This window comes from Chrysemys picta, chromosome 1 (assembly GCF_011386835.1).
Source record: "Chrysemys picta bellii isolate R12L10 chromosome 1, ASM1138683v2, whole genome shotgun sequence".
NCBI classification, from domain to species: Eukaryota; Metazoa; Chordata; order Testudines; family Emydidae; genus Chrysemys; species Chrysemys picta.
The window spans coordinates 90998280-91012086 of record NC_088791.1 but is presented as its reverse complement, the minus strand read 5'-3'; the positions used below and the strand labels follow the sequence as shown (position 1 = coordinate 91012086).

Below are 13807 nucleotides of genomic sequence, written 5' to 3'. Positions count from 1 at the left end.
GGGCAAAAAGCTGTGGATATCCCTCTCCACCCATGGGAGAGTGCGAATTTTTATGAGCTTGCACTGCGCTGTATAGAAAGATCTGCACAAGACAATATTATTTTGGGTTTACTCCTCAAAGAAGGTGTGCACATGAATGCTGGGTGAATCCCTGAGCAGATTTCTCCCATGCAGAACTGATAGTGTCTCTGTGTCCAGCTGGGGTGTGGGTGTGTGCGCGCACGCTGAAGAAGGCTTGAGGGACTGGCACCACTAGGACAGGGTGAGGAAACCCAGGCTGGTGGAATGGGCGGAACCAGTGGGACCCCAGCTCATCAAGTGACATCTCGGACCAGGGGGGTTCCAACCCATCACAGGGACCAAAGACAGGTCCTGTGGAGCCTCCACAAAGTTGGAAGGGGGATGAAAAAGGATCCACTGAAGGAGCAATGAGAGAGGTAGGAGGAGAGCCAGGAGAGGACAATCACAGAAGCCAAGGGAGGACAAGATTTCAAAAAAAAGAGCATGGTAGGGAATATCAAAGTCATCTGAGAGGTCAAGGAGACTGATAGAGTACTAGTTCTGAGCTTTGGCTAAAAAGGGATTATAAACTTTCGCAAGAGCGGTTTCAGTGGAGTGCAAGGCGCAGACCAGTTGGAGAGGTTTAGAAAATAACTGGAGGAGAGGAACTCCAGATAGCAACTGTAGGACAGCACGTTCAGCAGACTTAGAAATGATGGGGAGGTAGTTGGAGATGCAAGTGGATCAAGAGTGGTTTTTTTAAGATGGGAGAGACTAAAGCATGCTTGTATTGTGAAGGAGAAGAACCAGAGATCAGATGTTAAAAGGGAAGAGTAAGGGAGAGGGATGAAAGTCAGTGAGTGGAAGATCAGGAGATAGGATGGGAAAGGATCATTGGAGCAAGTGGAGGGGTTAAAGGAGAAGAACAGATGAGAAACTTCTGGGACTGTGACAAAGGAGAGAGAGTTGTAGGCAGGGAAGGCAGCACAGCTGAGAGGAGGGGGAAAAAAATCACAATGTATTTTGTCAAATATATATCCAGAAGAAATCAGCGAAATCCTGTGCAGAGAGATAAGGGAAGGCGGGAGATGGGAAACTTGAAGAGCAAAACAAAGGTGGCTGGGACTGCAGGTGTGGCATTCAATTAAGGTGAAGAAGTAGAGTTGTTTAGCTAAGATGATGGCAGAACAGAAGCAGAAAAGGAACCTGTAGTGGAGGAAGACAGCCTAGTCATGGGATTTCTCAGACATCCATCGCAGTGTGATGCTGGGAGTCAGACAGGACTGGAAGATGGCAGGGTGGACCTTACAATGGGAGAGAGAGCAAAAGAGTAAAGAACAGAGGAGAATGAAGCATAGAGAATCAGCCACCGTATCAGTAGAAGAAAGGGAAGAGAGGGTAGGTAGGAGATAGCTCAAAGCAGATGAGAAGTCACCAATGCTCATGAACTAGAAGTCACAGAAAAGCCAAGTGACAAGGGATATGGGTGGGGCACTTGGGCGATACTGAAAGGGATCAGAGGGGGAATTCAGCAATAAAGAGAGAGAGAGTGTGCATGCACACGAGCATGCAGTGCTTAGTGAAGACGAAGTCCAGTGAACAGCCCTTTTGATGAGCGGGAGAGCTGAACCAGGGCTGCAGGCTGAATGAAAGGAGGTGAGGGCAAGGAAAAGGGTTGAGTAGTTATCAACATGGAAGTAGGGGTCAGTCACCCAGGACGAGAGAGTGGGAGATTGTAAAGAGCAGATGAGAGAGACAGCCAAGAGTCAAAATCAGAGAGGAAGTCTGACTGGGAAAGAGTTGGGTGGACAGTAGATGATAGCAACAAGGAGGGAAGTGGAAATGAGAGTCAGAGGTAGTATTATTCAAAAGAATAAAAAGAATGGGAAGGAGCAGGGTGGAGTTGGACACAGCAGGAATGAGAAAGAAGCCCAACATCCACAGCCTCCTCTGCAATGGTCTGATTCAGGGTCAAAGGAATAAAGCCTGGTCTAAACTTAAAATTTAGGTCAGCATAGCTATGGTACTCAGAGGTATGGAAAATCCTCACCCCACAGAAACATAGCTTTGCCAATCAAACCTCCAGCATAGATGCTTCCATCGACCTAGCTACCATCACTCAAGGAGACAGTGTTCCTACACTGATGGAAAAACCCCTTCCATTGGTGTGGGCTGTGTTTAGAATACAGGGTAATACCAGCATATGTACAGAGCCATAGTTATTCTGGTATAGTCCCCATAGCATTAGACATGGCCTGAGGAAAGGAGAGGCCTCCATAACAGAAGGTAGCTGCAGAGGCAGTGTCAGCCAAAAGGACCCAGGTCTCTGCAAGAGCCAGGACCTGGATGGAGGGAGATATGAAAAAGTTTTGAGAATCGTGACGGGTATGAAGGAGGAGGGAAGCCTGCCCCTGTACTACTGCAATTCCAGTTGTTTCAAGTGTCAACCTCCCACTCCTAGCAATACACATCATTATCTACAACCAGGGGATCCTGTAACTTGTTTTTCCTAGAACTGGCATGCTACACCCTTCCCAGAGCCAAGACATAAGACACCACTTTAAGATTGGACAGGTTTCTGAAGTCAACAGGCAAAAATCTATTTGCGATGGTTCATATCTGCACTAATGGCATAGCGTTGCAGGATATCCAACAGATAAAAGATTACTTCAGGGAACTTGGAAGCATGCTGAAGAACGTCCAAGCAATTTTCTCTGTGATCCTTCGTGTCCCATGAGTGAAGGAAGACAGAAGGCAGAAGATTCTGGAAGTTAACTAGTGGTTAGAGCTAAGTGAAGTAGGTTTGAGTGCTTTTGTTTTGTGGAACATTGGTCCACCTTTTGTGATCAGAGGAGACAGCACAGTTTGAATGGTCTCCACCTCAGTATAAGGGAAACCAATCTCCTTGGGGCAGACTCGCTGGAAGAGTCAGGCAGGCGTCAAACTAATAAAAGGGGAAGGTAAAAATTAGGAAAGATTTGAGCACTCATTTAGCAAAGAATACAGATACTGAGAACCAAATTAATTAAGGATCCAAAGGACATGAAGATAAATTCTTTAATTGCCTATACACCAATACTAGGAGCCTGGGTAGCAAACAAGAAGAATTAGAATTGCTCATTTATGAGCATAAATTCAATATAGCTGGTATTACTGAAAGCTGGTGGGATGAGTCACACAATTGGAATGTTGATAATCTATTGTTATAACCTATTTAGGAATGATTGAGTGGACAAAAGGGGAGGGGAAGTGGCACTTTATATCAAAATGGACATTACCTGTTTCCGAGTCACTGATAACTCAGAAGAAAATGACCTTGAATGCCTATGGTTCAGCACCCTAACAGATAAAGCACAAACTGGGGGTTTAATGCTGGTGTCTGCTACATACCACCAAATCATGCTAGGGAACAGAATGACCAACACTTTACACACCTACCTATAAATACATAGGAAAAAAAGCTGCATGATCATGAGGGACTTCAATTTGAATGACATGCTGGAGGTCTCATGCTGTCACTACTAAGACATCCTTGGAACTCTAAATATTCTAGATGACAATTTCCTAACTTTAAAAGTGTTGCAACCAACATAGGAGAATTCTATATTAGACCTCCTCAAGAGGAACTGATTGCAAAACTAAAAATTAATGACAGTTTAGGTATCTGACATTTATATTGTGCAAGCAGAATAAAAGTCCAAACCAGTAATATGTAAAATATATATATTATATATATATATATATATATATATATATATATACACACACACACACACACACACACACTCTTGGGTGTTTTAAAAGGGCCAATTTCACAAAGCTGAAAACAATTATGAGCCAAAGCAGCTGGGAGGAAGAACCAACTCAGAAAAAAAGCGAATAACTGAGAATTTACTATATGTCCAACGAGCCACAATGGAGGAAGCCCATGATGATTAAAATCTGACCTGATTTAGAGGGGAAGGGAAGGCAGCTATTAAAAAAAAACAAAAAAAAACAAAAACAAAAAACAAAAAAAAAACATGACATATGGAAGAAAGGGAAGTTGAGATTAATAAATATAAATAACAAATTAGGAATTGAAGACAATTGCTAAGGAAAGCAAAGGAACACAGAAATCTATAGTCAGCAGAGTTAAGGACAATAAGGAGTTTTTAAGTATATTAGGAAAAAAAGAATCCTGACAATGGCACTGGCCCATTGCTATATGGAAACGGTAGAATCAATAATAATAATGAAGAAAAGGCAGAAGTGTTCAATAAGTATTTGTTTTATATTTGGAAAAAAACAGATGATATAGTCTCATAATTAGATGAGAACACTTTCAGTATCGCAGATGGATGTGAAATAGCAGCTACTAAAGTTAGACATTTTTTGAAGTCAGCAGGTCCAGATAACTTGTATCTGAGAGTTTTAAAAGAGCGGGCTGAGGAGCTCCTGGACAGTTAACATTGATTTTCAATAAATTTTAGAGCACCAGGAAAGTTCAGAAGAATGGAAGAAAGCTAATGTTGTGCCAATATTATAAAGGGTAAATGGGATGACCCAGGTAATTATAGGACTATCAGTCTAACATCTATTCCAGGCAAAATAATGGAGTGGATAATATGGGACTCCATTAATAAAGAATTAAAGGAGAGTAATATAATTAAATGTCACTCAACAAGGGTTTATGGAAAATAGATCCTGCCAAACTAACTTGGTACTCTTTTTAGATGAGATTACAAGTTTGGTTGATAAAGGTAATAGTACTGATGTAATATACTTAGACTTCTGTCAGGCATTTAACTTGGTACCACATAACATTTTGATTAAAAATTAGAATGATATACAATTAACATGACACGCACTAAATGGATTAAAAACTGGCTGATCCGTCTCTAAATGTAATTGAGGAATCATCATCGAGCAGATATGTTTCTAATGGAGTCCTGCAGGGATTGGTTCTTGGCCCTATGCTATTTAACATTTGTATCAATGACTTGGAAGAAAACAAAATAATCAATGATAGTTTGCAGACGATGCAAAATTGGGGGAGTGATAAATAATGAAGAGTTCAGGTCACTGATTCAGAGTGATCTTGATTGCTTGGTAAACTGGGTGCAAGCAAACAATGCATGCTTTAATATAACTAAATGTAAATGTATACATCTAGGAGCAAAAAATGCAGGCCATACTTACAGGATGGGTGAATACTGAGGGAAGCAGTGACTCTGAAAGAGAACTGGGGGTCGGGGTGGATAATCAGCTGAACATGAGCTCCCAGTGTGACGCTGTGGCTAAAAGGGCTACTGTAATCCTTGGATGCATAAACAGACGAATCTTGAGTAGGAGTAGAAAGGTTATTTCGCCTCTGTATTTGGCACTGGTACGACCACTTCTGGAATAGTGTGTCCAGTTCTGGTGTTCATAATTCAAGAAGGATGTTGATAAATTGAAGAGGGTTCAGAGAAGAACCACAAGAATGATTAAAGGATTAGAAAACATGCCCTGTAAAGACAGACATAAGGAGCTGAATCTGTTTAGCTTAAGAAAGAAAAGGTTATGGGGGAACTTGATTATAGTCCTTAAGTACCTACCTGGGGAACAGTTATTAAATAACAGGCTCTTCGATTTAGCAGAGAAAGCTATAACACAATCCAGTGGCTGGAAGTTGAAGACAGACAAATTCAGACTGGCAATAAGGCATAAGTTTTAACAGTGAGAGTAATTAACCACTGGAACAGTTTATCCAAGTTCTTGGTGGATTCTCCATCACTGGCAGATTTTAAATCAAGATTGGATGTTTTTCTAAAAAGATATACTTTCGGAATTATTTCAAAGAAGATCTATGGCCTGTGTTACACATGAGGTCAAGCAAGATGATCACAATGGCTCTTTCTGGCCTGGGAATCTATATAGACATCCCCAAGTCCTCACATCCTGGCAACTATCTTTCTGGCCAATAAGGACTAGACAGTACTCTTTTTGAAGCTCATCAACACACACAATACACCTTGATCCAGGCTTGCAGCACCACTAGCTAGTCTAAATGGCCTCCCTACTACAAAGGCCACACCTACACTTTTGTGGTTGTAGGATATGAATCAGTATTTAATAGAAACTGGATAAAGAACAAGGCTGAGATCTTCATGGATATACAAATCCCTCAGACAACTAATTCTCATTAAAATTAATAGGTACTAGAGCATCGAAATCCTTCAGGTGGCTTTAAAAATCTCAGCCCAAACTAAATTTCACTAGGTGACCACCTAAAGTAGGATTTTTACCCTTTATCAAAAGGGAACTACTGAAGATTTATATAGAGGAAACATGGATGCTTGAGGTATAGCAGAAAGAAAAAAAGGATATTACAGGGAAGGAAAAATTCTATGGTTGCAAAAGGAAAAACCTTTCATCCATCAATACATAGTAAATTCTGGTACTCACCATCTCTCTTGCTATTTCCACAGCTTCCTGCAGCCCATAGAGCCTGCCACACACCAGGTAGATTCCATTGGCCCAGAGAATACAACCCTCGTGGACCCAAAATTCATTGCTGTCAAGAGGTAGTTCAGGAATTTGTAATTCCAGCTCAGGGCCACCTTCTGAAGTGGGCATGGGGGCTTTTAAGTCCAAGGGAGTCTTTTCACTGCCACTGCCACCCTCAGTGGTTGCTTTCTTACAAGCAGCTCCCCTTGAAAGTGACCGAGAGGCCCCACCACAATCCTCAGAGCGATGCCGCCTCTTAAAGCGGGGGTGGGCAGCCAGGCTTCTCTGTTCTTTCTGTTGTTGCTGTTCTTCTTCCTCTTCTGTATCGGTCTTGGAGCCATTAGAAGCACTTTTGTGTCGTACCTTGACCTTGCTTTGCATTTCTGAGGCCCTCTTGGGAGGCGGGTTTTTGGGCAGCGTAGCTGCATAATCCTGGGGATAGAAAGGCCCAAAGAGGTCTCCCATGTTGCGGTAACTGGCCCACTTTCCACACAGGCAGCAAACCAGATGCCCCAAGACAGAAGACTCAGTTATCACGGGGCCCTGCAGCATGAAAGTTGAGGTGGGCAGAACTTTGCTCTCAGTGTTGCTAGGAGGGGGTGTCAGTGACCTTTGTCCCTTTCGGCCCCTCACCAACTTGTTCTGCTCTTCTTCCTCTGCATTGATGATTGTGCACACAGCGCCTATCTCACACTTGTTTATCACATGAATGTACGGGAAAAAGGACTTGTTCTTGGTGTCAGTTTTATCCAGCGACTGGGTGGCATACTTCAGCTTGATCTCTGGTTCTTGAGGTTCCACAATTGGAGTGGCCCGTCTAGTTTTCCGCTTTCGTGGTTGTGCTGCAGGTTTCCTCCTCTCCCTCCTTTGTCTCTTAGGTTTTGGTTCTCCACCTCTTGTCCCTTCTGATGGCTGTGGTGGTAGTGGCACTGGTGGAGGAGGTGGTGGTGGTGGCGGCTGCTGCTGCTGCTGCTTCTTCTGCTTGTTTACGCTACCAATAGGCCTCCCTTTTTTCTTTCCAGAGGGGAAGTATCCCTTTGGAGGGAAGCCATCTGGCTTAGGTGAAATATTTGTCATATCTCCATCTTTTTCTTCAGACTTTGGGTTTGGTTCAGAAATCAACATACTGGAAGGAGAAACTGTTTTTGAGTCAGGAAACATCAGAGTTCCAGCTCCACTTAAGGATCCATCTAATCGTCCTTGACTACCAGACTTCTGTGAAGGTGGTGTGGCAACATTGGCCCCAGATACCTCTTTACTGACACTAGCAACTTCAGGCGTCTCCTTCTTGACTTTGTCATCCCCACTGCTGTGCCACTCTTCTGAAGATCTTGGCAGAGATGTTTCACTAGTCAATTCCTGGCTCACTTGCCCCACTGGATCTGACACAGTCTCCCCTTTTCTCTTTTCTGTCTCTGGTCCATGACTTACCAAACTCCCACCTTCAGGTGGTCCACATTTGAGGGACAGGATGTCGTCAAGGGTGACTGCATCTGCACCAGTTTCAGCACTGTTGGAGGAAACACTTCTCCTGATGTTGGGGGATGTAATCTTTTGAACAATAGCTTCCAGTTTCAATCCCCGCCCCTTCCGTGGCGGCAATATTTTGGTCTTAGCCGGGCTTGTGAGGGAAACAGCAGGGCAATTCCTGTTGTCAGGACTTTGGAGATCCTTGGAGGAGTCTCCCTTTGGGAGTGGCTTGCCAGCATCTTGGCTTAGAGATGAATGTGCATAGGAGTTGAATGCTTTGTCAGTTCCTTCCTTTGAGGGGAGAAGCAGTCGCCCTTTATCTTCTGTGCCACTGTTCTTCATATCCTGCGACTGTCTTTTGCTGGGAATAGGAGAAATGAAAGAACGGACCCTCCTCCTCATAATTAAGGGGTTTTGAGGAGACTGGTCTTCTTGGCTAGGGAGCCTCAGCATCGCATTACTAGGTTTGGGCAAATCCGCAGATTCCTCCCGCCTATGCCCATCACTATCTTGAGAGCAAAACCTTTTCTGATTGGTTGCTCCTAGAGGCCCACTGTTCTTGGCAGGAGAGATCTGTCGGGAGAGATCCCAACCAGATTCCTGTTGCTGCATCTTCTGGACACCATGTTTTAATTCGGTGCATTTGTTTTGTGTACCATCACTCCCTATGAGACAGCGCCCAGCTTCTTGGCTTCCAGTATCATGGTAAGAGCTAGCCTGGATGTACATCATTGCTTCCTTGTCATTTTTCAAGGGACTCCTTACTCTCTCAAGGAACTGCTGTTGTCTTGGACTCTTCCTTGCCCCTTCCTGCCTGTGCTGAGCTGCAGCAATCACACCCTGTGCAGAACTGCTGCTCCAATCTTTGTATTCTTCTTGCTGCTGGTGGTATATCTGCCTTTTGTAATGATACTGGGAATTCAAACTTTGGTTAGGGTCACCAAAAGCATGAGACCTAGTGTTTGTGTGATATGCCGAAGCCAAAGATGAGCCTTCAGAGTTCTGAGGGAAGGGAGAATGCAAAGAACCCCTGCTGACCCTCTCAGACAGTGTCATGTGTGGATTCATGTGGTGGAAGTCCGTTCCTGGGCCTCTGCTCCTGCCTGGTGACATCTTCAGTTTGTCAGCCAGATCCTGATATTGAGAAGGTGATTTACCCCTCATGCCCTCTCTGCTGCTTCCCATTCTTCCAGGTGCTCGTCTTAGCTGTGTTGATCTGCTGTCCTGCTGGGAGACGTAGTCTGGAGTAGAATCAGGGGCTGCAGCTCCAGGGTTGGCACTGCCTCGGAAAGACTCATGCTTAACATTGGCAGGATGACAATGGTCTCCTGATTTTTTACTGTTGAGATTGACTGAGGTCTTGGCCTGTTCAAAATCTTCCTCTTTTATTTGCCCACTATGAGACTTCAACTTGGTTTCCATGGACACCAGGCCACCAGGGAGGATGACTGACTGGCCTAAACCAGGAGTGAGACGTTCACTCCTCCCACTTCTGGCCTCAGCACCTATGTGACCCATTGGGTGAGGCCCAGGATCTCTGACAAGCTGCCTTAATGGAGATATGTCACAGATCACGGATCTTCTCTCTGAGAGTGTTCCCCCTTCATGGGCTGAAGACTGTGACTCTATCTCAAACTTTCTAGGGATAGGATAGTCAGCCAGATTGATCTGTTTTATCTCCGGAGCTGTGCCACTGGATTTCCTATCCCAGGGGCCCCAGTGAGGACTTTCCAGGAGAGACCCTATGCTTTTATTTAGGAGACTCCTATTGGTTAATTCATTGGTTTGACTAATTAGAATGTTGGGCCTCATGGCTCCTTCCAGGCTTCCAGCCATGCCTGGATGTTCTTGTGCATTCCTAGCATATCTTCTGTCTGGGTGGTGGTGATAACCCTGCAAGACCTCCTGCAGAAGACTGGGAAACTTCTCATTCCTGCCCTTTCGCTCACTATGCCCTGGAAAATCCCCTTTTTCTGAAGGATACTGAGGAAAGCCACCAATATTTCTCTGCATGCCAGCCCCAAGGTTGTCCTTATAGCTGTACCTCAAACTGCCAGGCGATTTGGAAGGTTCTGTTCTGCCAGGAAAACTTGAGCCAATGATTGCATGGCCAGGCTGGCTGTTTCCCTCTCCATTGTGGTTAGTATTGTTTTCCCCACTCTTACTCCCTTTGCTCCCTCCTTGAGGCTCTGACTGTGGTAACACCTGCCCAGTTTCTTTTATTCCACTGGCACCAGGAGGCGCTTGGGTAGCTGGAGGAGCATCGTCTTGTGAGGATTTATCCTGCCCGCCTGATTTTTCTACTCGGCCTGTCATGGCCTCCCGAGAGACTATCACCCCAACTGTCTTTTCGTTCACTTTTGGGGTGGCATCCACTGCTATCAGGACTTCCTTTTCACCCGGGGAACCCACATCTTCCCTAACTGTAGGGCTGGTACTGAGTTTGGCTGGCTCATTCTGAGAGCCTTGTGCTGGTGACAAGTTGGATCTCTCTAAGTTACCCCGATTGTAGATAGTGTCAGAACTAGTGCTCTGGCCACTCAGTTGTCTGACCCTCTCTCCATGGTCCTCTGAACTGCTAGAGCAGCCGCCATCGAGGGACTCTGCCAGGGGAGACTTAAGCTGCTCCTCTGCTTGGGAGGAGCCTTCTGAGTTGGTGCAACTGTCAGCTTTTTTAGACGACGATGACCTTTTGGAACTTTTTTTCTGAGGTGCCAAGGCATCTGAAAGTAACATGTGCTGGACTGTGTTAGGAAGGTTGGCCACTTGAGAGCTTAAAGCACTTAGGCTGCTCAGCCCTGGATCTGTAAGTCTCTTCTCCTGAAGTCCTTCCAGCCCAAATCCCTTGAATCCTCCACCATGAGCATTGGGGCTCGGCATCATGGATGGTGTTGGGCTAAGCTGAGGCATCATCTGTAAAATTCGATTTCTAGAGCCTATCGACATATTGCCTTGCCCACACTGGAGGTTTTCCCCACTTGGCATGAGGGGTGATGGGGTAGAGCTGCAGCTTGGAGACTGGACCACTGAGGCAGCTGGAGATGGGTTGGATATAGGACTGAAGTTCTGATGGAACTGCATGGGTGATCTCACAGGGACTTCAGCTTGGCTGTACTGTCCCACTTGACTTTGAAGAGATAGCTTGGTGGCAGCATTTGAGTACTGCATTACATGCTGTGAGGGGTGCTGTTGCTGCTGCCCCTGCTGCCCACCCTGGGGCATCTTAGACTGGTCAAAACTTTTTATTGGCTGAGTCTGAAAGTTGTAATTAGATTGAGTCCCATATCCCTGTGAATTAGAACCTACAGCATGGCTTTCATACTGTGAACCAGAATTCACACTGTAACTGCCATCATAGTTCTGCCCAGACTGCCCAAAACGCTGTGGGGAGGGGAAAGAGGAAGAGGAAGAAGCAGGGGGTTGATAGTGTTGGCTGAATTGACCCACTCGTAACTGGTACCCAGAAGCAGAGGAAGGCAGGGCAGATGGACGCTGCATTGGCTGCAAGTGGGAGGTGCTAGACGCAGGCTGGCTGGATGCCTGTGGTAAAGGCTGATGGGATTGATAGAGCTGCTGTCTCAGCTGTTGCACCTGCTGCTGCTGGCTGGAAGCCTGCTGCTGATACTGGGCACTCCCTGGAGAGAAGGGACCAGTATAATCCTGCTGATAGTGAGATACACCTCCAAGGGCTGAATGCTGTGTTTGGAACTGGCCCACATGTCCCTCGCTCCCGTACTGGCTCCCAAAATTGCTTCCTTGGGGTGGCCCATAGCTCTGCACTGGTCCAGACGGCCTGCGCTGAGGTGGCTGCTGCCCACCTGCTGCCACTGTATCCTTGTTGGAGGCCATGTAGTAAAACTCTCCTGCTTCTTTTCTAAAACCTTGGTAGCTCTGGTGCCCAGAGCTCTCACCAGCCATTGCTGCAGATGCTCCTGTTGCTCCCCGGCGCCCACTGCCAGCACCTCCTCCAAAGCTCTGGAACATCTGGGTCTGCTGACGGGGGCTAAATTCTTCTAGCCGGGATGCCCCGTGCACTTCCTGTGGGTAGCTCTGCTGGTTTCCGTGGTAACTGCTTTGCTCCCGAAAGGACTGCATGCTGTTCAGCACCAGAGTGACCCCTCGATAGCCCTCCTGGAAAAAAAGGGAAAAAAAGTTAGCAAATTTACGTCTCCCAGTCATATCATCAGTAAAATTAAACTATAATATTTAGCAGTAATTCAAATTTAACACCTCTCCTACCATCCAGCTCTATTAATGCTTAACACCTTAGCCACCCCGGTAACTGAGGAAACAGGATTCCCATTTGTGCTGAGAAGTCAAAAGTGTTCATCACTCCCTACGCAGTTACAGCAGCATTCCAACATTAATGCATTTTATAAAGGCTCCTTCCAACTGTCAGCAATTGGGTTGTGCCCCCCAGAAGGGCTAAACATTTCGCTAAACCAATTCAAGTGGGAGAACGACTCCTATTTCAGTAACACTGACTCCCACCCCTAAATTATCCCCTACAGGCCAGGAGACGCTCAGAGTGGAGTAACTGTATTTTGTTACTATTGTGGAAGTCTGAACTAATGGCAAAAATTATATAAATTATCTTAAATTATTGAGACCTATAGTAAGAAAAAATATCCGGAGACCCAGAAGCCTCCCTCCAAACATCCTCTGTTAGAAGTCAGTCCAGATGTAAATGAGATAAGATCAAAAAGGGCCCTAAAATCAAAATTATCTGGGAAACTGCAGAGGAACAGTCAACAACTCACCCAAATACATCTCTGTTCACTATACCCAAGCATCCCTATGATGACGCATGAATGAGAAGCAGCACTCCAAGAAAATAACTGTATTCCCCAACCTAGACTCCCAGCCAAAGCTTGCTTGGTTCTAATAGATGGAAAGTCACGTCCAGGTAGACTGCAGCTATCCACCTCTACTTGAGCAGCAGCCTACAGCTTCACCGCATACCAAGAAAAAGATGTTTTATATTGGCTTGGATAAAGTTAACAGACCATTTTTTTAAAAAGCCAAAAATATACTTCTTAAATACCTGGTATAAACCACCTATATTCACATCACCATCCCATGAAGTTACATTTCAAGGAAGTTTCCCTATATATCTCAGTATTCATCTCTCAGTCCTTGAGAAGGAGTCATGAGATCTAACCGCAGAACTGGTATGGAATTCAGTCTTATATTTCAGCAGAAGCCTGACATTTGTTGCTAGCTGAACAAGTTTGTGTGTATTGTCCTTTTCAGAATTAAAAATGAACATGCAATCTACATAAGGGCCTATTGCTTCTGACATCCTAGCTACCCTCCACCAGTGCGCAAATGGGGGAGGCAACATGGAGACAAACTTATCCAACCCATCCTCAGGCTTTAGAGTAAGGCACACAGACACAAAGGAAATGAAGGGCATGTCTACACTACAACAATTAAATGATTTAAGTTGGGTCAACCTACAGGCACTGCAGTAATTAAATCAGCTGTTTGTGTCCACATTATGCTCCTTCTGTCGGTGGTGCATGTCCCCCCCCATGAGCACTTGCACTGAGTTGAGTGAGGCATTGATGGACAGAGCCCCACCAGCCTGGGTCTCCGGCCATCAAAGGCAGCAACAGGCAACATAAGCAATGCAGTGTCTATACTAACACTACATCAACTAACTACACCTCTACCCCGATATAACGCGACCCAATATAACATGAATTCGGATATAACGTGGTAAAGCGGTGCTCCGGGGGGCAGGGCTGCGCACTCCAGCGATCAAAGCAAGTTCAATATAATGCGGTTTCACCTATAACGCGATAAGACAGCATTATATTAGGGTAGAGGTGTACATCGACCCAAGTGCTATGCCTCTCGCAAA

The 13807-nt window shown here is 45.3% G+C and overlaps 1 protein-coding gene across 7 annotated transcripts in view; it reads right to left on the bottom strand.

The window, feature by feature from the left end:
* TCF20 (transcription factor 20) overlaps positions 1–13807 on the bottom strand; it is a 200206-nt gene that overhangs the window by 69788 nt on the left and 116611 nt on the right. For all 7 annotated transcript variants that reach the window (XR_006176718.2, XR_010594907.1, XR_010594919.1 and 4 more), the window contains exon 2: positions 6430–12072. Coding sequence is in view for 4 of the 7 variants with exons in the window: in XM_005293044.5 (XP_005293101.2) it covers positions 6430–12036 (5607 nt within the window). In the remaining 3 variants the exon portion in view is untranslated. The remainder of the gene's footprint in view (positions 1–6429; positions 12073–13807) is intronic.